Source organism: Ranitomeya variabilis, chromosome 2, assembly GCF_051348905.1.
Source record: "Ranitomeya variabilis isolate aRanVar5 chromosome 2, aRanVar5.hap1, whole genome shotgun sequence".
Taxonomy (NCBI): Eukaryota; Metazoa; Chordata; class Amphibia; order Anura; family Dendrobatidae; genus Ranitomeya; species Ranitomeya variabilis.
The window spans coordinates 1,112,527,010-1,112,550,436 of record NC_135233.1 but is presented as its reverse complement, the minus strand read 5'-3'; the positions used below and the strand labels follow the sequence as shown (position 1 = coordinate 1,112,550,436).

Genomic DNA, 23,427 nt, shown 5'->3' with positions numbered 1-23,427 from the left:
TGGATGATATTTTGATTTTTTCCGATGATTGGGAGTCTCTTGTGAAACAGGTCAGGATGGTATTTCAGATCCTTCGTGATAATGCTTTATTTGTGAAGGGGTCTAAGTGCCTCTTTGGAGTGCAGAAGGTTTCTTTTTTGGGCTTTATTTTTTTTCCCTCATCTATAGAAATGGATCCAGTTAAGGTTCAGGCCATTCATGATTGGATTCAGCCCACATCCGTGAAGAGCCTTCAGAAATTTTTGGGCTTTGCTAATTTTTATCGCCGTTTCATTGCCAACTTCTCCAGTGTGGATAAACCCCTGACCGATTTGACGAAGAAAGGCGCTGATGTGACGAATTGGTCCTCTGCGGCTGTTTCTGCCTTTCAGGAGCTTAAACGCTGATTTACTTCTGCCCCTGTGTTGCATCAGCCGGATGTTTCTCTTCCATTTCAGGTTGAGGTTGACGCTTCTGAGATTGGGGCAGGGGCCGTTTTGTCTCAGAGGAATTCTGATGGTTCCTTGATGAAACCGTGTGCCGCCTTTTCTCGAAAGTTTTCGCCTGCAGAACGCAATTATGATGTCGGCAATCGAGAGTTGTTGGCTATGAAGTGGGCATTTGAGGAGTGGCGACATTGGCTTGAGGGGGCCAAGCACCGTATTGTGGTCTTGACCGATCATAAGAATCTGATTTACCTCGAGTCTGCCAAGCGGCTGAATCCTAGACAGGCTGGATGGTCCCTGTTTTTCTCCCGTTTTGATTTTGTGGTCTCGTATCTTCCGGGTTCTAAGAATGTTAAGGCGGATGCCCTCTCTAGGAGCTTTTTGCCCGATTCTCCTGCGGTCCTTGAGCCGGTCAGCATTCTGAAGGAAGGGGTGATTCTTTCGGCCATCTCCCCTGATTTACGACGGGTTCTTCAGGAATTTCAGGCTGATAAACCTGACCGCTGTCCAGTGGGGAAACTGTTTGTTCCTGATAGATGGACTAGTAAAGTGATTTCTGATGTTCATTGTTCTGTGTTGGCTCGCCATCCTGGGATTTTTGGTACCAGAGATTTGGTTGGTAGGTCCTTTTGGTGGCCTTCTTTGTCACGGGATGTGCGTTCTTTTGTGCAGTCCTGTGGGACTTTTGTGCGGGCTAAGCCTTGCTGTTCCCACGCTAGTGGGTTGCTTTTGCCTTTGCCGGTCCCTGAGAGGCCTTGGACGCATATTTCTATGGATTTTATTTCAGATCTTCCGATTTCCCAGAGGATGTCGGTTATCTGGGTGCTTTGTGACCATTTGGTACCTTTGCCTAAATTGCCTTCCTCTTCTGATTTGGTTCCTTTGGTTTTTCAACATGTGGTTCTTTTGCATGGCATTCCGGAGAATATTGTGTCCAATAGAGGTTCCCAGTTTGTTTCTAGGTTTTGGCGAGCCTTTTGTGCTAGGCTGGCATTAACTTGTCTTTTTCTTCCGCATTTCATCCTCAGACAAATGGCCAAACCAAGCGAACTAATCAGACTTTGGAAACTTATTTGAGATGCTTTGTGTCTGATGATCAGGGTGATTGGGTGGCTTTCTTGCCATTGGCCGAGTTTGCCCTTAATAATCGGGCTAGTTCTCCTACCTTGGTTTCGCCCTTCTTTTGTAATTTTGGTTTTCGTCCTCGTTTTTCTTCAGGGCAGGTTTAGCCTTCTGATTGTCCTGGGGTGGATTCTGTGGTTGACAGGTTGCAGCAAATTTGGGCTCATGTGGTGGACAATTTGGTGTTGTCTCAGGAGGAGGCTCAGCGTTTTGCTAACCGTCCTCGGTGTGTTGGTTCCCGGCTTCGGGTTGGGGATTTGGTCTGGTTGTCTTCCCGTCATGTTCCTATGAAGGTTTCTTCCCCTAAGTTCAAGCCTCGGTTTATTGGCCCTTATAAGATTTCTGAGATTATTAATCCAGTGTCTTTTCGTTTGGCCCTTCCAGCCTCTTTTTCCATCCATAATGTTTTTCATAGATCTTTGTTGCGGAAATATGTGGTGCCCGTTGTTCCCTCTGTGGACCCTCCTGCTCCGGTGTTGATTGATGGGGAGTTGGAGTATGTTGTTGATAAGATTTTGGATTCTCGTTTTTCGAGGCGGAAGCTTCAGTATCTTGTCAAATGGAAGCGTTATTGCCAGGAGGATAATTCTTGGGTTGTTGCCTCCGATGTTCATGCTGACGATTTGGTTCGTGCCTTTCATTTGGCTCGTCCTGATCGGCCTGGGGGCTGAGGTGAGGGTTCGGTGACCCCTCCTCAAGGGGGGGGGTACTGTTGTGAATTCTGCTCTTGGGCTCCCTCCGGTGGTTATAAGTGGTAGCGCTGCTGTCTTTGATTACAGCATTTCATCAGGTGTCCACTTAATGCAATCCACTGGGCTATTTAGTTTCGCTTCACCCTTTAGTCAGTGCCAGTTGTCCATTGTTCCTGGAGGAATCATATCTCTGCCTGGTCTCTCCTGCTTTGCTGTTCATTTAAACAAAGATAAGTTCTGGCTTTGTTTTTGCAGTCCACATGCTGTGGGCCTTATAGTTCAGTGCATTTCTATGTTTTGTCTTGTCCAGCTTGGTCTGTATAAGGACTTGCTCTTCCAAGCTGGTATCTCTGGAGATGCAGATATACCCTCCATACCTTTAGTTAGATGTGGAGATTTTGTATTTTCTGTGGTGGATATTTTCTAGTGTTTTAATACTGACCGCATAGTACTCTGTCCTATCCTTTCTATCTAGCTAGAATGGCCTCCTTTGCTAAATCCTGATTTCAGTCTGTGTATGTTTATTCCCTCTCCTCTCACAGTCAATATTTGTGGGGGGCTGTCTATCCTTTGGGGATTTTCTCTGAGGCAAGATAGTTTTTCCGTTTCCTTCTCTAGGGATATTTAGTCCTCCGGCTGTGTCGAGATGTCTAGGGAGTGACAGGAACATCCCACGGCTACTTCTAGTTGCGGTGTTAAGTTCAGGGTCCGCGGTCAGTACAGGTACCACCTTCTCCAGAGTACGTCTCATGCTGCTCCTAGGCCACCAGATCATAACAGGAGGCCTTTTCTATTTTACAAGAGATGGAAGCCTCTCATATATTACACGGGATGGAGGCCTCTCCTATATTACACGGGGTGGAGGCCTCTCCTATATTACACGGGATGGAGGCCTCTCCTATATTACACAGGATGGAGGCCTCTCCTATATTACACGGGACGGAGGCCTCTCCTATATTACACGGGACGGAGGCCTCTCCTATATTACACGGGATGGAGGCCTCTCCTATATTACACGGGACGGAGGCCTCTCCTATATTACACGGGATGGAGGCCTCTCCTATATTACACGGGACGGAGGCCTCTCCTATATTACACGGGATGGAGGCCTCTCCTATATTACACGGGACGGAGGCTTCTCCTATATTACACGAGATGGAGGCCTCTCCTATATTACACAGGATGGAGACCTCTCTATTTCAAGGGATCGAGGCCTCTCATATGATGAGAGGTAGCAAAACTTGAGCTTGTTTAGCTTAGAAAAAAGACGTCTCAGAGGAGAACTCGTGTACATGCATAATACATGTGTGGTCAGTACAGAGGACGGCACGTGACTTATTCCTTCTATAGACCATACAGAGGACCTGTGGGCACAGATTATGGGTGGAATAAAGGCGATTCCGGCAGATAAGTAGGAAAGGGTTCTTTACAGTTAGAGCAGTCAGACTGTGGAATGCCGACCACAAGAGGTAGTAATGGCCGACACTATAACAGCTCTTATACAAGGGCCGGATGATTTCCTTCAGACACAGAACATTGTGGGTTATAGTTAAATTAGTGACAACATGTACAATTGGTGGAGGAAGGGAGAACCTGATGGACGGGGGCTTATTTCTACCTCTGTAATTATGTAACAGCAGGAGAAATGGATTCACAATCTGTGCTGCTTCTTAACGGGACAGGTTGATTCCACAGAAGTGTGGTTGACTTGGAGTTATATTGTGTTAAGGGTTTATTTATTTCAGCAGTGTATTCAAGATGAACATTTTCTTTATGATAAAGTTGATTTTTTTCCAATTACCGTATATACTCGAGTATAAGCCGACCCCCTAATTTTGCCACAAAAAAAATGGGAAAACTTAATGACTCGAGTATAAGCCTAGGATGGAAAATGCAGCAGCTACCGGTGAATGTCAAAAATAAAAATAGATATCAATAAAAGTAAAATTAATTGAGACATCAGTAGTTTAAGGCCACGTTCACACACTGCGGGTTCCTCTGCGGGTTAATCCCGCAGCGGAATTGAAAATCTGCAGGGCAAAACCGCTGCGGTTATCCCTGCAGATTTATCGCGGTTTGTTCCGCGGTTTCCGCTGCGGGATTACTCCTATACTATTGATGCTGCATATGCAGCAATATGCAGCATCAATAGTAATGTAAAAAATAATAAAAATTGGCTATACTCACCCTCTGACGTCGCGATCTCCCCGGCGCTGCAAGCGGCTGTGCCGACAAGGACCTTCGTGACGTCACGGTCATGTGACCGCGGCGTCATCACGGTCATGTGACCGCGACGTCACCACAGGTCCTGTTCGGCACAGCAACTGAGACCGGACGCCGCGGGCAGCGCTGAGAGGTGAGTATAGCATGATTTTTTATTTTAATTCTTTTTTTTACACCCAAATATGGTTCCCAGGGCCTGGAGGAGAGAGTCTCCTCTCCTCCACCCCGGGTACCATCGGCACATTATCCGCTTAACTTCCCGCAACGTGGGCACAGCATTCCTATGGGTGCAGAATCGCTGCGATTCTGCACCAAGAAGTGACATGGTCCTTCTTTTTTTCTGCAGAAAATCCGCGCGGAATTTCCACAGAAAAAAAGGATCGTCGGCACAGCGGGTTTTGTTTTCCATTAGGTTACATTGTACTGTAACCTACATGGAAAAAGGATGCGGACCCGCAGCTGCAAAACAGCTGCGGGTCCGCAGCAAAACCCGCAGCGTGTGAACATAGCCTAAGTGTTTTTGAATATCCATATTGAATCAGGAGCCCCATATAATGCTTCATACAGTTCATGATGGGCCCATAAGATGTTCCATACAAAATACCCTCCATATAATGCTCCATATTAAAATATGCCCCTTATAATGCTGCACAAAGGTTAATAATGGCCCCATAAGATGCTCCACATATTATGGCCCAATAAGATGCTCCATATATTGAGACCCCATTAGATGCTCCATTCATTGAGGCCCCATTAGATGCTCCATACATTGTGGCCCCATACGATGCTCCATACATTGTGGCCCCATAAGATGCTCCACACATTGTGGCCCCATAAGATGCTCCACACATTGTGGCCCCATAAGATGCTCCACACAATGTGGCCCCATAAGATGCTCCACACAATGTGGCCCCATAAGATGCTCCACACATTGTGGCCCCATTAGATGCTCCATACATTGTGGCCCCATACGATGCTCCATACATTATGGCCCCGTGAGATGCTCCACACATTGTGGCGCCGTGAGATGCTCCACACATTGTGGCCCCATAAGATGCTCCACACATTGTGGCCCCATAAGATGCTCCACACATTGTGGCCCCATAAGATGCTCCACACATTGTGGCCCAGTGAGATGCTCCACACATTGTGGCCCCGTGAGATGCTCCACACATTTTGGCCCCATAATATGCTCCACACATTTGCCCCATTTGCTGTTGCTGCGATTAAAATAAAAAAATCACGTACTCACCTCTCTTCGCTCAGGCCTGTCATGATCTCAATGGCAAGAGAACATAGCATCAGCATATATAGGAACTAGCTCTTGGAAGATGGGAACTGAGCTGACCATGAACTAAACCTAACACACAACTAGCAGTGGCCGGGTAGCATGCCTACGTTGATTCTAGATGCCCAGCACCAGCCGGAGGACTAAATAATGCTAGCAGAGGAAAATATTAGTCCTAGCTCACCTCTAGAGAAATACCCCAAAAGGAGACAGAGGCCCCCCACATGTATTGGCGGTGAATTAAGATGAAATAACAAACGTAGTATGAAAATAGGTTTAGCAAATTTGAGGTCCACTTACTACATAGCAGAAGACAGAAAGGACACTTTCATGGTCAGCTGAAAACCCTATCAAAACACCATCCAGGAATTACTTTAAAACTCTGGCATTAACTCATAACACCAGAGTGGCAATTCCTGTTCACAAGAGCTTTCCAGACACAGTAACGAAACTACAGCTGTGAACTGGAACAAAAATGCAAAAACAAACATGGACAAGAGTCCAACTTATCTAGTAGTTGTCTAGGAGCAGGAACAAGCACAGAGAGGCTTCTGATAACATTGTTGACCGGCAAGCAACTAACAGAGCAGCAAGGTTATATAGCGACTCCCACATCTTGATGGGAACAGGTGAACAGAGAAGATGGAAACACCAGTTCAATTCCACCAGTAGCCACCGGGGGAGCCCAGAATCCAAATTCACAACAGTACCCCCCCCTCAAGGAGGGGGCACCGAACCCTCACCAGAACCACCAGGGCGATCAGGATGGGCCCTATGAAAGGCACGAACCAGATCAGAGGCATGAACATCAGATGCATTCACCCAAGAATTATCCTCCTGGCCGTATCCCTTCCACTTGACCAGATACTGGAGTCTCCGTCTGGAAACACGAGAGTCTAAGATTTTCTCCACAACGTACTCCAACTCACCCTCAACCAACACCGGAGCAGGAGGCTCAACGGAAGGCACAACCGGTACCTCATACCTGCGCAATAATGACCGATGAAAAACGTTATGAATAGAGAAGGATGCAGGGAGGTCCAAACGGAAGGAAACAGGGTTAAGAATCTCCAATATCTTATACGGGCCGATGAACCGAGGCTTAAACTTAGGAGAAGAGACCCTCATAGGGACAAAACGAGAAGACAACCACACCAAATCCCCAACACAAAGCCGAGGACCAACACGACGGTGGCGGTTGGCAAAAAGCTGAGTCTTCTCCTGGGACAACCTCAAATTGTCCACCACCTGCCCCCAGATCTGATGCAATCTCTCCACCACAGCATCCACTCCAGGACAATCCGAAGATTCCACCTGACCAGAGGAAAATCGAGGATGAAACCCCGAATTACAGAAAAACGGGGACACCAAAGTGGCAGAGCTGGCCCGATTATTGAGAGCGAACTCTGCCAATGGCAAAAAAGCAACCCAATCATCCTGGTCAGCAGACACAAAACACCTCAGATATGTCTCCAGGGTCTGATTAGTCCGCTCGGTCTGGCCATTCGTCTGAGGATGGAAAGCGGACGAAAAAGATAAATCTATGCCCATCCTAGCACAGAATGCCCGCCAAAATCTAGACACGAATTGGGTCCCTCTGTCAGAAATGATATTCTCAGGAATACCATGCAAACGAACAACATTTTGAAAAAACAGAGGAACCAACTCGGAAGAAGAAGGCAACTTGGGCAGAGGAACCAAATGGACCATCTTAGAGAAACGGTCACACACCACCCAGATGACAGACATCTTCTGAGAAACAGGCAGATCTGAAATAAAATCCATCGAGATGTGCGTCCAAGGTCTCTTAGGAATGGGCAAGGGCAACAATAATCCACTAGCCCGAGAGCAACAAGGCTTGGCCCGAGCACAAACGTCACAAGACTGCACAAAGCCTCGCACATCTCGTGACAGGGAAGGCCACCAGAAGGACCTTGCCACCAAATCCCTGGTACCAAAAATGCCAGGATGACCTGCCAACGCAGAAGAATGAACCTCAGAGATGACTCTACTGGTCCAATCATCAGGAACAAACAGTTTATCAGGTGGGCAACGATCCGGTCTATCCGCCTGAAACTCCTGCAAGGCCCGCCGCAGGTCTGGAGAAACGGCTGACAATACCACTCCATCCTTAAGGATACCTGTGGGCTCAGAGTTACCAGGCGAGTCAGGCTCAAAACTCCTAGAAAGGGCATCCGCCTTAACATTCTTAGAACCCGGTAGGTATGACACCACAAAATTAAACCGAGAGAAAAATAATGACCAGCGCGCCTGTCTAGGATTCAGGCGCCTGGCGGTCTCAAGATAAATCAAGTTTTTGTGGTCAGTCAATACCACCACCTGATGTCTGGCCCCCTCAAGCCAATGACGCCACTCCTCAAAAGCCCACTTCATGGCCAAAAGCTCCCGATTCCCAACATCATAATTCCGCTCAGCGGGCGAAAATTTACGGGAAAAGAAGGCACAAGGCCTCATCACGGAGCAGTCAGAACTTTTCTGCGACAACACTGCCCCAGCTCCGATCTCAGAAGCGTCGACCTCAACCTGAAAAGGTAGAGCAACATCAGGCTGACGCAACACAGGGGCAGAGGAAAAACGGCGCTTAAGCTCCCGAAAGGCCTCCACAGCGTCAGGGGACCAATCAGCAACATCAGCACCCTTCTTAGTCAAATCGGTCAATGGCTTAGCAATATCCGAAAAACCAGCAATAAATCGACGATAAAAGTTAGCAAAGCCCAAAAATTTCTGAAGACTCTTAAGAGAAGAGGGCTGCGTCCAATCACAAATAGCTTGAACCTTGACAGGATCCATTTCAATGGAAGAGGGAGAAAAAATATATCCCAAAAAGGAAATCCTCTGTACCCCAAAAACACACTTAGAACCCTTCACACACAAAGAATTAGACCGCAAAACCTGGAAAACCCTCCTGACTTGCTGGACATGAGAGTCCCAGTCATCCGAAAAAATCAGAATATCATCCAGATACACAATCATAAATTTATCCAAATAATCGCGAAAAATATCATGCATAAAGGACTGGAAAACTGACGGAGCATTAGAAAGACCAAAAGGCATCACTAAATACTCAAAGTGGCCCTCGGGCGTATTAAATGCGGTTTTCCACTCATCCCCCTGCCTGATTCGCACCAAATTATACGCCCCACGAAGGTCAATCTTAGAGAACCACTTGGCCCCCTTTATGCGAGCAAACAAATCAGTCAGCAACGGCAATGGGTATTGATATTTTACAGTGATTTTATTCAAAAGCCGATAATCGATACATGGTCTCAAAGAGCCGTCTTTTTTTGACACAAAGAAAAAACCGGCTCCTAAGGGAGATGACGATGGACGAATATGTCCCTTTTCCAAGGACTCCTTTATATATTCTCGCATAGCAGCATGTTCAGGCACAGACAGATTAAATAAACGACCCTTTGGGTATTTACTACCCGGGATTAAATCTATGGCACAATCGCACTCTCGGTGCGGAGGTAATGAACCAAGCTTGGATTCTTCAAAGACGTCACGATAGTCAGACAGGAACTCAGGAATTTCAGAGGGAATAGATGATGAAATGGAAACCACAGGTACATCCCCATGAGCCCCCTTACATCCCCAGCTCAACACAGACATAGCTCTCCAGTCGAGGACTGGGTTGTGAGATTGCAGCCAAGGCAATCCTAGCACCAAATCATCATGTAGATTATACAGCACCAGAAAGCGAATAATCTCCTGGTGATCCGGATTAATACGCATAGTTACTTGTGTCCAGTATTGTGGTTTATTATTAGCCAATGGGGTGGAGTCAATCCCCTTCAGAGGAATAAGAGTCTCCAAAGGCTCTAAATCATACCCACAGCGTTTGGCCAAGGACCAATCCATAAGACTCAAAGCGGCGCCAGAGTCGACATAGGCGTCCGTGGTAATAGATGACAAAGAGCAAATCAAGGTCACAGATAGAATAAACTTAGACGGTAAGGTGCAAATGGAAACAGATTTATCAAGCTTTTTAGTGCGCTTAGAGCATGCTGATATAACATGAGTAGAATCACCACAATAGAAACACAACCCATTTTTCCGTCTAAAATTCTGCCGCTCGCTTCGGGACAGAATTCTATCACACTGCATACTCTCTGGCGACTTCTCAGTGGACACCGCCAGATGGTGCACTGGTTTGCGCTCCCGCAAACGCCTATCGATCTGAATAGCCATTGTCATGGACTCATTCAGACCCGCAGGCACAGGGAACCCCACCATAACATCCTTAATGGCATCAGAGAGACCCTCTCTGAAAGTCGCCGCCAGGGCGCACTCATTCCACTGAGTAAGCACAGACCATTTACGGAATCTTTGACAGTAAATTTCCGCTTCATCTTGCCCCTGAGATAGGGACATCAAAGTTTTTTCTGCCTGAAGCTCCAAATGAGGTTCGTCATAAAGCAACCCCAAGGCCAGAAAAAACGCATCCACATTGAGCAACGCAGGATCCCCTGGTGTCAATGAAAAAGCCCAGTCTTGAGGGTCGCCCCGGAGCAAGGAAATCACAATCCTGACCTGCTGTGCAGGGTCTCCGACAGAGCGAAATTTCAGGGACAAAAATAATTTGCAATTATTTCGAAAATTCTGAAACCCAGATCTATTCCCCGAGAAAAATTCCGGCCAAGGAATTCTCGGCTCAGATACAGGTGCATGAAAAACAAAGTCTTGCAAATTTTGTACCTTCGTGGCGAGATTATTCAAACCTGCAGTTACACTCTGAAGATCCATTACAAACAGGTGGACACGGAGCCATTCAAGGGTTAAGAGGAGGTAAGAAGCAGCTAGACAGCAATTAAGGGCTAGGCAGCAAAACTCTGAGGGGAAAAAAAAAAAAATTCCCTTAAACACTTCTTTTTCTCCTGCTTCAGCCCAAACAATTAACACTTTGTGGGCCGGTCAAACTGTCATGATCTCAATGGCAAGAGAACATAGCATCAGCTTATATAGGAACTAGCTCTTGGAAGATGGGAACTGAGCTGACCATGAACTAAACCTAACACACAACTAGCAGTGGCCGGGTAGCATGCCTACGTTGATTCTAGATGCCCAGCACCAGCCGGAGGACTAAATAATGCTAGCAGAGGAAAATATTAGTCCTAGCTCACCTCTAGAGAAATACCCCAAAAGGAGACAGAGGCCCCCCACATGTATTGGCGGTGAATTAAGATGAAATAACAAACGTAGTATGAAAATAGGTTTAGCAAATTTGAGGTCCACTTACTACATAGCAGAAGACAGAAAGGACACTTTCATGGTCAGCTGAAAACCCTATCAAAACACCATCCAGGAATTACTTTAAAACTCTGGCATTAACTCATAACACCAGAGTGGCAATTCCTGTTCACAAGAGCTTTCCAGACACAGTAACGAAACTACAGCTGTGAACTGGAACAAAAATGCAAAAACAAACATGGACAAGAGTCCAACTTATCTAGTAGTTGTCTAGGAGCAGGAACAAGCACAGAGAGGCTTCTGATAACATTGTTGACCGGCAAGCAACTAACAGAGCAGCAAGGTTATATAGCGACTCCCACATCTTGATGGGAACAGGTGAACAGAGAAGATGGAAACACCAGTTCAATTCCACCAGTAGCCACCGGGGGAGCCCAGAATCCAAATTCACAACACAGGCCCCCGGCACCAGCGATAGTCACCTTCCTCGTTCCACCGCTGCGCGCTGCTCTGTCTTCCATCCTCTGCACTGACTGTTCAGGCAGAGGGCGGCACACACTAATCGCGTCATCATGCCCTCTGACCTGAACAGTCACAGCCAGAGGACGAAAGACAGAGCAGCGCGCAGCGGTGGAACGAGGAAGGTGACTATCGCGCAATGCTCACCTCCCCCGATATAATCATCTGCTCCCGGCGCGGTCCCTGGCAGCGTCTCACTGTCAGATGGTCTCCGGGAGCCGGCGGCATCTTCCTGTGTTCAGCGGTCACGTACCGCTCATTACAGTAATGAATATGCGTCCATATTCATTACTTTAATGAGCGGTACCACTTGACTGCTGAACACAGGAAGAGCTGCCCGGAGACCATGGGACATGCAGGGACCGCGCCAGGAGCAGGTGAGTATGTCACCGCGCCGCTCCCCCCACCGGCCGACCCCACGCCGACACTGACTTGAATATAAGCCGAGAGGGTCACTTTCAGCCCAAAAAAGTGGGCTGAAAATCTCGGCTTATACTCGAGTATATACGGTACTTTTCAGCCCCTGAAATTAGGTTTTGTAGAAAGATGGCAGTAATTCCTAAACGTTTCACAGGAGATTTTTTTTCCTCCCCTTTAATTAAACCTGAAAGTCTACACTTCGATTACATCTCATTTGTTTCACTTTACATCCAATCTAGCGACCTGCAGAGCTGAAATCACAAGGATTCCTCACTGGCCAATGATTTCTGCACCTAACTGTATGTTTGTCAGGTTCCTGTCAGGTGTCAGGATGCCGCTGTCTATTTCTCCATGGAGGAGTGGGAGTACATGGAAGGACAGAAGGATCAGTACCAGGACATCAGGATGAAAAATGACCCAACGAAGAGCGACCAGGACAAAAGCAACATGACTGCAAGAATATTACTCCTCGCCCTGGAGATAATCGACTTGTTAAAGGGAAAGGTGAGAGTCTCCCATGAGATCACTCTGATCTCTACTATATATAACAGGACTGAAAAGATGGATAGAATCTGTGGTGATCGGCGTCTGTCACTGTACACAGGAGCACACGGTGGTGAAGAAGACGTCCGGTGACCGTGTGACCCCCTGTATGTCCGGAGGACGGAGCAAGATCCAGAGCCCCATCACAGAACCCCTGCACTCCCCGACACCTGAGAAGAAGGTCCTAGAACTGGCCAACAAGATCACTGAGCTGCTGAGCAGAGAGGTGACTGCTGGGAGATTACACTGGGGGATTCTGGGTGATGAGCGGAGACTGCTGGGAGATTACACTGGGGGATTCTGGGTGATGAGAGGAGAGGAGACTGCTGGGAGATTACACTGGGGGATTCTGGGTGATGAGCGGAGAGGAGACTGCTGGGAGATTACACTGGGGGATTCTGGGTGAGGAGAGGAGACTGCTGGGAGATTACACTGGGGGATTCTGGGTGATGAGGAGAGGAGACTGCTGGGAGATTACACTGGGGGATTCTGGGTGATGAGCGGAGACTGCTGGGAGATTACACTGGGGGATTCTGGGTGATGAGCGGAGACTGCTGGGAGATTACACTGGGGGATTCTGGGTGATGGGAGGAGACTGCTGGGAGATTACACTGGGGGATTCTGGGTGATGAGCGGAGACTGCTGGAAGATTGCACCTGGGGGATTCTGGGTGTGAGAGGAGACTGCTGGGAGATTACATTGGAGGATTCTGGGTGATGAGCGGAGACTGCTGGGAGATTACACTGGAGGATTCTGGGTGATGAGAGGAGACTGCTGGGAGATTACACTGGGGGATTCTGGGTGATGAGCGGAGACTGCTGGAAGATTGCACCTGGGGGATTCTGGGTGATGAGAGGAGACTGCTGGGAGATTACATTGGAGGATTCTGGGTGATGAGAGGAGACTGCTGGGAGATTATACTGGGGGATTCTGGGTGAGGAGAGGAGACTGCTGGGAGATTATACAGTATACACTGGAGGGTTCTGGGTGATGAGAGGAGACTGCTGGGAGATTATACAGTATACACTGGAGGATTCTGGGTGATGAGCAGAGAGGAGACTGCTGGGAGATTATACTGGGGGATTCTGGGTGAGGAGAGGAGACTGCTGGGAGATTATACAGTATACACTGGAGGATTCTGGGTGAGGAGAGGAGACTGCTGGGAGATTATACAGTAAACACTGGAGGATCCTGGGTGATGAGCTGAGACTGCTGGGAGATTATACAGTATACACTGGAGGATTCTGGGTGATGAGTGGAGAGGAGACTGCTGGGAGATTATACAGTATACACTGGAGGATTCTGGGTGAGGAGAGGAGACTGCTGGGAGATTATACAGTGTACACTGGAGAATTCTGGGTGATGAGAGGAGACTGCTGAGAGATTATACAGTATACACTGGAGGATTCTGGGTGATGAGAGGAGACTGCTGGGAGATTATACAGTATACACTGGAGGATTCTGGGTGATGAAATGAGACCGCTGGGAGATTATAAAGTACACTGGAGGATTCTGGGTGAGGAGAGGAGACTGCTGGGAGATTATACAGTATACACTGTAGGATTCTGGGTAATGAGGAGACTGCTGGGAGATTATACAGTATACACTGGAGGATTCTGGGTGATGAGAGGAGAGGAGACTGCTGGGAGATTACACTGGGGGATTCTGGGTGATGAGCAGAGAGGTGACTGCTGGGAGATTACACTGGGGGATTCTGGGTGATTAGCGGAGAGGTGACTGCTGGGAGATTATACAGTATACACTGGAGGATTCTGGGTGACGAGTGGAGTCTGCTGGGAGATTATACAGTATACACTGGAGGATTCTGGGTGATGAGAGGAGACTGCTGGGAGATTATACAGTAAACACTGGAGGATCCTGGGTGATGAGATGAGACTGCTGGGAGATTATACAGTATACACTGGAGGATTCTGGGTGAGGGGAGGAGACTGCTGGGAGATTATACAGTATACACTGGAGGATTCTGGGTGAGGGGAGGAGACTGCTGGGAGATTATACAGTATACACTGGAGGATTCTGGGTGAGGAGAGGAGACTGCTGGGAGATTATACAGTATACACTGGAGGATTCTGGGTGATGAGAGGAGACTGCTGGGAGATTATACAGTATACACTGGAGGATTCTGGGTGATGGGAGGAGACTGCTGGGAGATTATACAGTACACACTGGAGGATTCTGGGTGATGAGAGGAGACTGCTGGGAGATTATACAGTATACACTGGAGGATTCTGGGTGATGAGAGGAGACTGCTGGGAGATTATACAGTATACACTGGAGGATTCTGGGTGATGAGAGGAGACTGCTGGGAGATTATACAGTGTACACTGGAGGATTCTGGGTGATGAGAGGAGACTGCTGGGAGATTATACAGTATACACTGGAGGATTCTGGGTGATGAGAGGAGACTGCTGGGAGATTATACAGTATACACTGGAGGATTCTGGGTGCTGACAGGAGAGGAGACTGCTGGGAGATTATACAGTATACACTGGAGGATTCTGGGTGGTGAGCGGAGAGGAGACTGCTGGGAGATTATACAGTATACACTGGAGGATTCTGGGTGCTGACAGGAGAGGAGACTGCTGGGAGATTATACAGTATACACTGGAGGATTGTGGGTGATTAGCGGAGAGGAGACTGCTGGGAGATTATACCTGTATATACTGGAGGATTCTGGGTGATGTCGGTCTCGTTGGTTGTCAGGTTGCTCTCAGGTGTCAGGACGTCGCTCTCTATTTCTCCATGGAGGAGTGGGATTATATAGAAGGACACCGGGAGCAGTATAAGGACGTTGTGGTGGAGGAGCATCGGCCTCTTGTATCACCAGGTAAGAGGAGACTTCAGTTATTTCTGTGGTCGCCACTGGCAGATATAATACAGCCTCACTACTGTCCCAGGCCGTGCATAAATGTGTTTGCAATTGCCCGTTAGTATAATTATTATTTGGGTGGAACATGAATTCGCCCGTGTCTGAATGTATACTCATGATGATCATGGAAGCAAAGGAGGTTTACCTTGGGATGTGGTCTGGAAGTCCTGCGGTCTCTTTTGTGCTATCTCTTGTAACTGATGAGAACATCTCAGACATAGTTACTGGGGAAGCAAGAACCATTGGAGGATCCCATATTCTGCATCTTCTCTTCCCCCTGATAATTGGGGTATTTGCCCCTAATGTGCTTTGGATTCCATAGCATTTCTTCTAGAGCCTTCAACCTGGATCAGAGGAGGGATATGGATGGACCTTTACATTTAAAGTTGGAATTGTAAAAAATCATGAAATCTGTTTTTATTTCTAACAGAAAATGCAAGTGATCGTCCTGGAGGAAAAGTTGTGTTATCTCTAGAATTTAATGTTAAAGATGAAGATATCATGTGTCAGTCCTCAGGAGAAAACCTCATTACCCCTAATGTACATCGAGAACATCTTGTTAAATATAAGAGAAGTCACACGAGAGAGAACCCGTATTCATGTTCAGAATGTGGTAAATGTTTTTCACAAAAATCTAACCTTGTTAATCATGAGAGGATTCACAAAGGAAAAAGGCCATTCTCATGTTCAGAATGTGGAAAATGTTTTATAAGTAAATCTGATTTTGTTAGACATGAGAGAATTCACACAGGAGAGAAGCCGTACTCATGTTCAGAATGTGGAAAATGTTTTTCACTCAAAGTTATTCTTATTAATCATGAGAGAATTCACACAGGAGTGAAGCCGTTTTCATGTTCAGAATGTGGAAAAGGTTTTAATTGTAAATCAGATCTTGTTAACCATGAACGAATTCACACAGGAGAGAAGCCATATTTATGTTCAGAATGTGGGAAATGTTTTTCAGGCAAAAATCTTCTTACTAAACATAAGAGAATTCACACCGTAGAGAAGCCGTTTTCATGTTCAGTATGCCAGAAACATTTTGCACATAAAACACATCTTAATATACATGTGAAAATTCACACAGGAGTAAAGCCGCATGCTTGTTCAGAATGTGGGAAATGTTTTCGAAGGAAATCGGTTCTTAATAAGCATAAAAGTGTTCACACAGGAGAGAAACTGTATTCATGTTCGGAATGTGGGAAATGGTATAATACAAAATCAAATGTTTTAGCTCATAAGATAACTCATACAGGAGTGAAGCCGTATTCATGTTCAGAATGTGGGAAATGTTTTGCAGCAAAATCAAGTCTTACTGTACATGAGAGAATTCACACAGGAGAGAGGCCTTATTCATGTTCTGTATGTCAGAAAGGTTTTAAATATAAATCAAGTCTTATTGTACATGAGAGAGGTCACACAGGAAAGAAGCCGTATTCATGTTCAGAATGTGGAAAATTCTTTATGCAGAGATCAAGTCTTATTACTCATGTGAAAACTCACACAGAAGAAAAGCCGTATTCATGCTCAGAATGTGGAAAATGTTTTAATACTGAAGCCCTGCTAAGTGATCATCAAAGAGATCACACTGGAGAGAATGCATATACATGTAACAAATGTGGGATCTCTTTTATATATGAATCAAGTCTTCTCAGACATCAGAAAATTCATGTTCAGAGTGTGGACAATGTTTCTTTAAACGAATCCTTTCAGGTTAAACACCAGAGAAGTTACATAGTAGAGAAGCCGTACTCATGCTCCGAATGTGGAAAATGCTTTATTAGCAAAGACAAACTTCATAGTCATCAGAGAAGTCGCACGCAGGGGGGGAGCTGTTTAATATGAAACATTGTTACAAATATTTACAACATTTTTTCCAGTTTTACACAGAGTATATAGAGTACAGACCAAAAGTTTGGACACACCTCATTTAAAGATTTTTCTGTATTTTCATGACTATGAAAATTGTACATTCACACTGAAGGCATCAAAATTATGAATTAACACATGTGGAATGGTTTTCACTTCACAGGTGTGCCCTGTCAGGTTTCATAAGTGGGATTTCTTGCCTTATAAATGGGGTTGGGACCATCAGTTGTGTTGTGCAGAAGTCTGGTGGATACACAGCTGATAGTCCTACTGAATAGACTGTTAGAATTTGTATAATGGCAAGAAAAAAGCAGCTAAGTAAAGAAAAACGAGTGGCCATCATTACTTTAAGAAATGAAGGTCAGTCAGTATGAAAAATTGGGAAAACTTTGAAAGTGTTCCCAAGTGCATTTGCAAAAACCAGCAAGCGCTACAAAGAAACTGGCTCACATGAGGACTGCCCCAGGAAAGGAAGACCAAGAGTCACTTCTGCTTCTGAGGATAAGTTTATCCGAGTCACCAGCCTCAGAAATCGCAGGTTAACAGCAGCTCAGATTAGAGACCAGGTCAATGCCACACAGAGTTCTAGCAGCAGACACATCTCTACAACAACTGTTAAGAGGAGACTTTGTGCAGCAGGCCTTCATGGTAAAATAGCTGCTAGGAAACCACTGCTAAGGACAGGCAACAAGCAGAGTAGACTTTTGTTTAGTTTGGGCTAAAGAACACAAGGAATGGACTGATGAGTCCAAATTTGAGATCTTTGGTTGCATCCGCCGTGTCTTTGTACGACGCAGAAAAGGTGAACGGATGGACTCTACATGCCTGGTTCCCACCGTGAAGCATGGAGGAGGAGGTGTGATGGTGTGGGGGGGGCTTTGCTGGTGACACTGTTGGGGATTTATTCAAAATTGAAGGCATACTGAACCAGCATGGCTACCACAGCATCTTGCAGTGGCATGCTATTCCATTCGGTTTGCGTTTAGTTGGACCATCATTTATTTTTCAAGAAGACCGTGCCCCAATCACACCTCCAGGCTGTGTAAGGGCTATTTCACCAAGAAGGAGAGTGATGGGGTGCTACGCCAGATGACCTGGCCTCCACAGTCACCAGACCTGAACCCAATCGAGATGGTTTGGGGTGAGCTGGACTGCAGAGTGAAGGCAAAAGGGCCAACAAGTGCTAAGCATCTCTGGGAACTCCTTCACGGTTGTTGGAAGACCATTCCCGGTGACTACCTCTTGAAGCTCATGAAGAGAATGCCAAGAGTGTGCAAAGCAGTCATCAAAGCAAAAGGGGGCTACTTTGAAGAACCTAGAATATAAGACATAATTTCAGTTTCACACTTTTTTGTTAAGTATATAATTCCACATGTGATAATTCATAGTTTTGATGCCTTCAGTGTGAATGTACAATTTTCAGTCATGAAAATACAGAAAAATCTTTATATGAGAAGGTGTGTCCAAACTTTTGGTCTGTATTGTATATATATATATATATATATATATATATATATATATATATATATATATATATATTTTTTTTTTTTTTTTTTTTTTTTTTGATAGTTACAATTATGTGTAGACATTCAAAGGAGTTTTCCACTAGCAGGACAACACCATCTCAATCTGAATTTTTGCTACCCCTATTAAAATAACATACCCACCTCCCGTGTCAGCAACATTTCAGAAGTGTCTGAGCTCTCAGTCCTCGGTTGTTACGTCACATGAGTTCTGCGCCCAATCAGCGCCGGCTTCGCTGTACCCCACCTTCGGACATAAGTAAATAACAGGAAGTGATCGGTCAGCCGCAGCTCTCACTTCCTGTTGATTTAGTGAGTCTGTAATAGAGGCCGTCCCCTCGGTAATATGCCGTCCCCCAGTATGTATTGGGAACAGTTTAGAACAGCTTGGCTTTCCATCAAAGGTTTCTCAAGTCTGCAGGCACTAAATGTAACGTGTCAATTTCCACAGAAGACACAGAAAATCAATGACATCTGGACTATGAATTCCCTTATTAATTGTAACATCAGTTATGTTGTATACTGTACAATGCAATTCATTCAACCTTAAATATGTGGGATGTACGAGCTGAAAACTGAAAAAAGAATATTGGAACATCTACAAACGTTACCAGTAACAGGACACATTCGGGGGTAAGCAGACATTTTCTGGAGACAGATAATGGGAACATCCAAAGTTTCACAATCTTTGGAATTGAGTTAATCGTCCAGATAGAGGAGGAGATTGGTGGAAAAACTGTTACTGAGGAAGGCGTCCGGGATTAGGATGGACACGAAGCGACCCATAGGAATGACTTATAGAAATGATACTATGTGTAATAATATAATGTGAGGCTGTGGCCTCTGATACAGCTAGGGTGCGCTGTTTGTTCTCCCCAGAATGTGCATGCAGACGGATGAAGTCCATAGGTATGCATGAGAGTCATGGATTTCTGGTCCGGGTTTTCCAGGTGGCTGAAGGCCACAGGTTTATGTGTGTTTAAAAGCCCTGCAGTAAGGGGTATGGGGGTGTCAGGCCGTGTCTGGCGTCTGGCCAGGTGTGTGAGGTGCACGACAGTGTCAGTCTGGTGTGTGCTGGTCTGCAGAGTGCATGGAGGCCAGCAGAGCCAGCACCCAGGGCAGCTGAATAGCCTGGCACCCGCAGCGTACACAGAGATGCAAGTCGTCCATGGTACTAGTCTCGGAGGTGGACAGTCCTGTGCCCGGAGGTGGTTGTCCTGTGCCCGTAGGAGTCGGATGTGGACAGACCTGTGCCCGAAGGTGGATGTTCTGTGCCCGGAGGTGGATGTCCTGTGCCCGAAAGAGGACTAGCATGTGCAACGATTGCAAACAGGTGGATATGGTGCCCGGCTGCTATCCGGAGGATATCCTGAACTGTGTACGACTGTGTGAGTAAAGAGTCTTATTTGTACCCGGCTGCACTCCAGAGGATAAAGAGTGCAGTGCGCTGAGTGAGTACAGAGACTGTGATACAGCGATGCAGGACACCCACGGGAACTAGTCAGAGGAGGGCTGGCGTGAGTAGTGTCTGCAACATATGAGGCTGTGTGTATGGAGACGTATAGAGTCTGAGATGGCGTGCGGTCGCCCAGGAAAACTGGACAAGGGAAGTCTGGCCTGTTTAGGGACCGCAAATCTAAAGCCATGTGAAATGTATTGTATTGAACTGGTGTAAACTGATCACTGAAGTTATATGCATTTATGTGAACTGGACTTTAATGCTGTGAAGAAACACATTAAAAGAGACTTTTGTGTTTGAATTTGTGGGTCACTGCTTCTTCACTGCGTACGATGCTACTACAGCTTTACAATAATAATAATAATGTGTAATTACTGACATGTAGTATTGATATTGTTCTCTAGTTATGAGTTTGTCCGTGTTCCATATAGCGCTGTATTAATTGTATTTTGTTACATTTATTCTTATAGTTTCTATGTCCACGTGGTTTTCCGTGGTACTCCTGACTGGTAGTTGTTACTTTAAATGGTATATCCCATAATTCCCTGATATTCTATGTGACTAAAGGAGGTCCACCATAAACGCGTCAGGGTGAACCTTCCCACTCCCCATCATGGATATTAGAACAATATTGTAATCATTATGGAATAAAGCATTGAAGACTTTCTCCATGTCTGCTGCAGTCTGTCTTCTTCGTGTGTAATTAGCTGAGTGTCCGTCCTCCTGACGGCTCTGTGATTAGTTTCCCCAGGGCTCGTTCAGATGAGCGCTCTATAGGTACGTGTGCTGTTCCTGTGCATCGTGAAGAGCCGGTGTGCCGGTGCATATGGCGGATTCTCCACATGAGCCAATGGTGTGAGTCATAAACATTGTAGCGGCCATTATTCCTGTCCGATGTCTGGATCAGACGTGTGTATGTATTGTGGGAAGTTAGTCTCTATTGTGTCTTCTCAGTCTCCGTTTTATGCTCTAAATCGATCACGTAACATCTCTACACAGATCCCCCTACACATTGCAAGTGCCTGAGAAACCTCATCATAGCCAGACCCCTAAACAGATCAATGTGTAAATTCCAGGAAACCGTTGCTTGCTTTTTGGAATAAAGCCTTCTCTGATCAGGGGTGTATTTAACCCCCGCTCGCATTCCGTTAAATCAGAATATTTTGCTAGACCCCCATGTGTGTTGTCTCTTAATTCTCCGATCTCATTCATCACAACACCTCTAATCCAGTCTTGGACATCAATTCCAGTGGGCCGGTAGCACCCGAAGTAAATTTTTCATGCTATACAGGGACTGGACAACAACTACTCCCATCCGGACTACTTCAATTGATGTTTCCCAGAAACACAAATAAATCGGCCACTTACGAGCAGAAAGGTGAGTAATTTTTTTCTTACATTTTATCTGCACCTTCCTGGTGATGCTTTCTGTGTCCGGGTGCATTGTATGCCAAGTCCGATCAGTTATGCTGTATAAGGCGTCTTTCACACGTCAGTGTCTCCGGTACGTGTACTGACAGTTTTCTCATGTACCGGAGACGCCCGGGAGACCGAGGTACCCAGCACCAGATCAATGAGGTCCGTCTCTTGAGGGGGATGTCACTAGTGGCTTGACCCGGTGCTGTGGCCTCAGGCGATGCACAGTGTAAGGGATATTATGAAGGAACAGACACTTACTTGATCAGCAGCAGGTCCTCTCAGCTGTGATGACCCCGATCCTAGATTGATGGCTATTGTCCAAATGAAAGACTGAGGCGCTGAAACGTTTAACCAGTTTACTTCAACAAAAAGTGATTTGCAACCAACACTGTCACCGGAGTCTGTATAAGAACTCTGAATTACTTTGATCCTGTCAGGATGTCCACCTCTTATTATGCGCAGTTTCTGTATGGCCCTGCTGCTGTTTGTGAACTGGCTGCCGGCCCAATCTGTCTCTTCTATGCTCTGGTTCGACGGACAACCCGAGTCCTTTTTGTCGGCTTACCCCCTCTGGGAGTACCGCTGAACTCTGTCTGTTGCTGCGTCTTACCCTGGTGAAGCTGATATCACCTCACTTCCTTCCGGTTGCTGTATTATATATAATGAATATAGCCACGGATCCGGTATCCGTCTCTGCGCCTATTCTGGGTAGAAATTGTTGCTACCCGGTTCTCACAATGTCCTTTTTCTCTATTCCTCTTTTCCTACTATGGGTATTACGGGCCTATAATCCGTCATAGGGCTCCACTCTCCTCAGCGCCGGCAGCCTGTCCTGTGTGAGCGGTCACGTGGGACCGCTCATTACAGTGAGGAATATGCGCATATTCCTCACTGTAATGAGCGGTCCCACATGACCGCTCACACAGGAGAAGGGGCCAGCGCTGAGAGGAGAGTGGAGACATCGCGGGAGCTGGGTCAGTATTTCTTCTGCAAGGGGCCGGGCGGCGCACTGGGGGTGGGAGGCGGGGGTCACATGCAAACTTTATTTTTCACAAAAAATAACAAAAACTTGATCTTTGATCTCTTCTCTCCTGCGAGGAGAAGAGATGAATGCCGCCTTCAGCACCACAGCGGGGGGGACAGCGCTTACTGAAGTGCTGTCTCTCCTGCACGGTCCGTGTGGTCCTCAGGCGGCACACAGATGCCGCTCGTGTGCCACACTGATGTGCCACGTGAGCACACGGACACACGTACACGGATAACTCCGGTACCGATTTCTCCGGTACCGGAATTATCTGGAGGTGTGAAAGAGGCCTAAAAGAGATTTCATGTGTGTGAGTGACGCTGTTCTCCAAGGAAATCACGGTGGTTTGCGTCTGTGTTATTTTAATTACACTAACATGTTTTGACTCGTGGTTGATGTGTAGAATACGTAAAAGAATAGATGAAGGATTCCCGCCCCATAGAATACTGCATTAGTTATGATTAAAGGGTGGAATTTCCCTGTTATTCCTTGTGTGACTCAGACGGATTTATAGGGAAAGTGCCACTAATTATAATTTTGTATTAATAATTATTGATTATATGATCAATTTATTTTTATACAAGATTAAATGTACAACTTTAATAGTTTTTATTAATTTTTATTTCATCCACTGGGGCCTGCCATTTATGTTTGGGGGGTGTAAGTGTCTGAGCACAATTCTTACCTCCAATACTGCGCCCCCTGTGCATAAAGTCTGCGGTCACCATCCGACCACATCTATTGTATGGAGTCTGCTCTTCCTGCCTCCAGCAGTGGCCAGGGCAGTACCCCATTATATC

The 23,427-nt window shown here is 46.3% G+C and overlaps 1 protein-coding gene across 2 annotated transcripts in view; it reads left to right on the top strand.

The window, feature by feature from the left end:
• Positions 1–18,624, top strand: part of LOC143808888 (uncharacterized) — a 180,451-nt gene extending 161,827 nt beyond the window's left edge. The window contains exons 4-7 of one of the 2 annotated variants that reach the window (XM_077292062.1): positions 12,213–12,404; positions 12,505–12,669; positions 15,168–15,291; positions 15,764–18,624. In XM_077292062.1, coding sequence (XP_077148177.1) covers positions 12,213–12,404; positions 12,505–12,669; positions 15,168–15,291; positions 15,764–17,178 — 1,896 coding nt within the window. In that variant the 3' untranslated portion in view covers positions 17,179–18,624. The remainder of the gene's footprint in view (positions 1–12,212; positions 12,405–12,504; positions 12,670–15,167; positions 15,292–15,763) is intronic. The other variant, XM_077292063.1, reaches the window with a different exon arrangement.
• Positions 18,625–23,427: the final 4,803 nt, after the last annotated feature.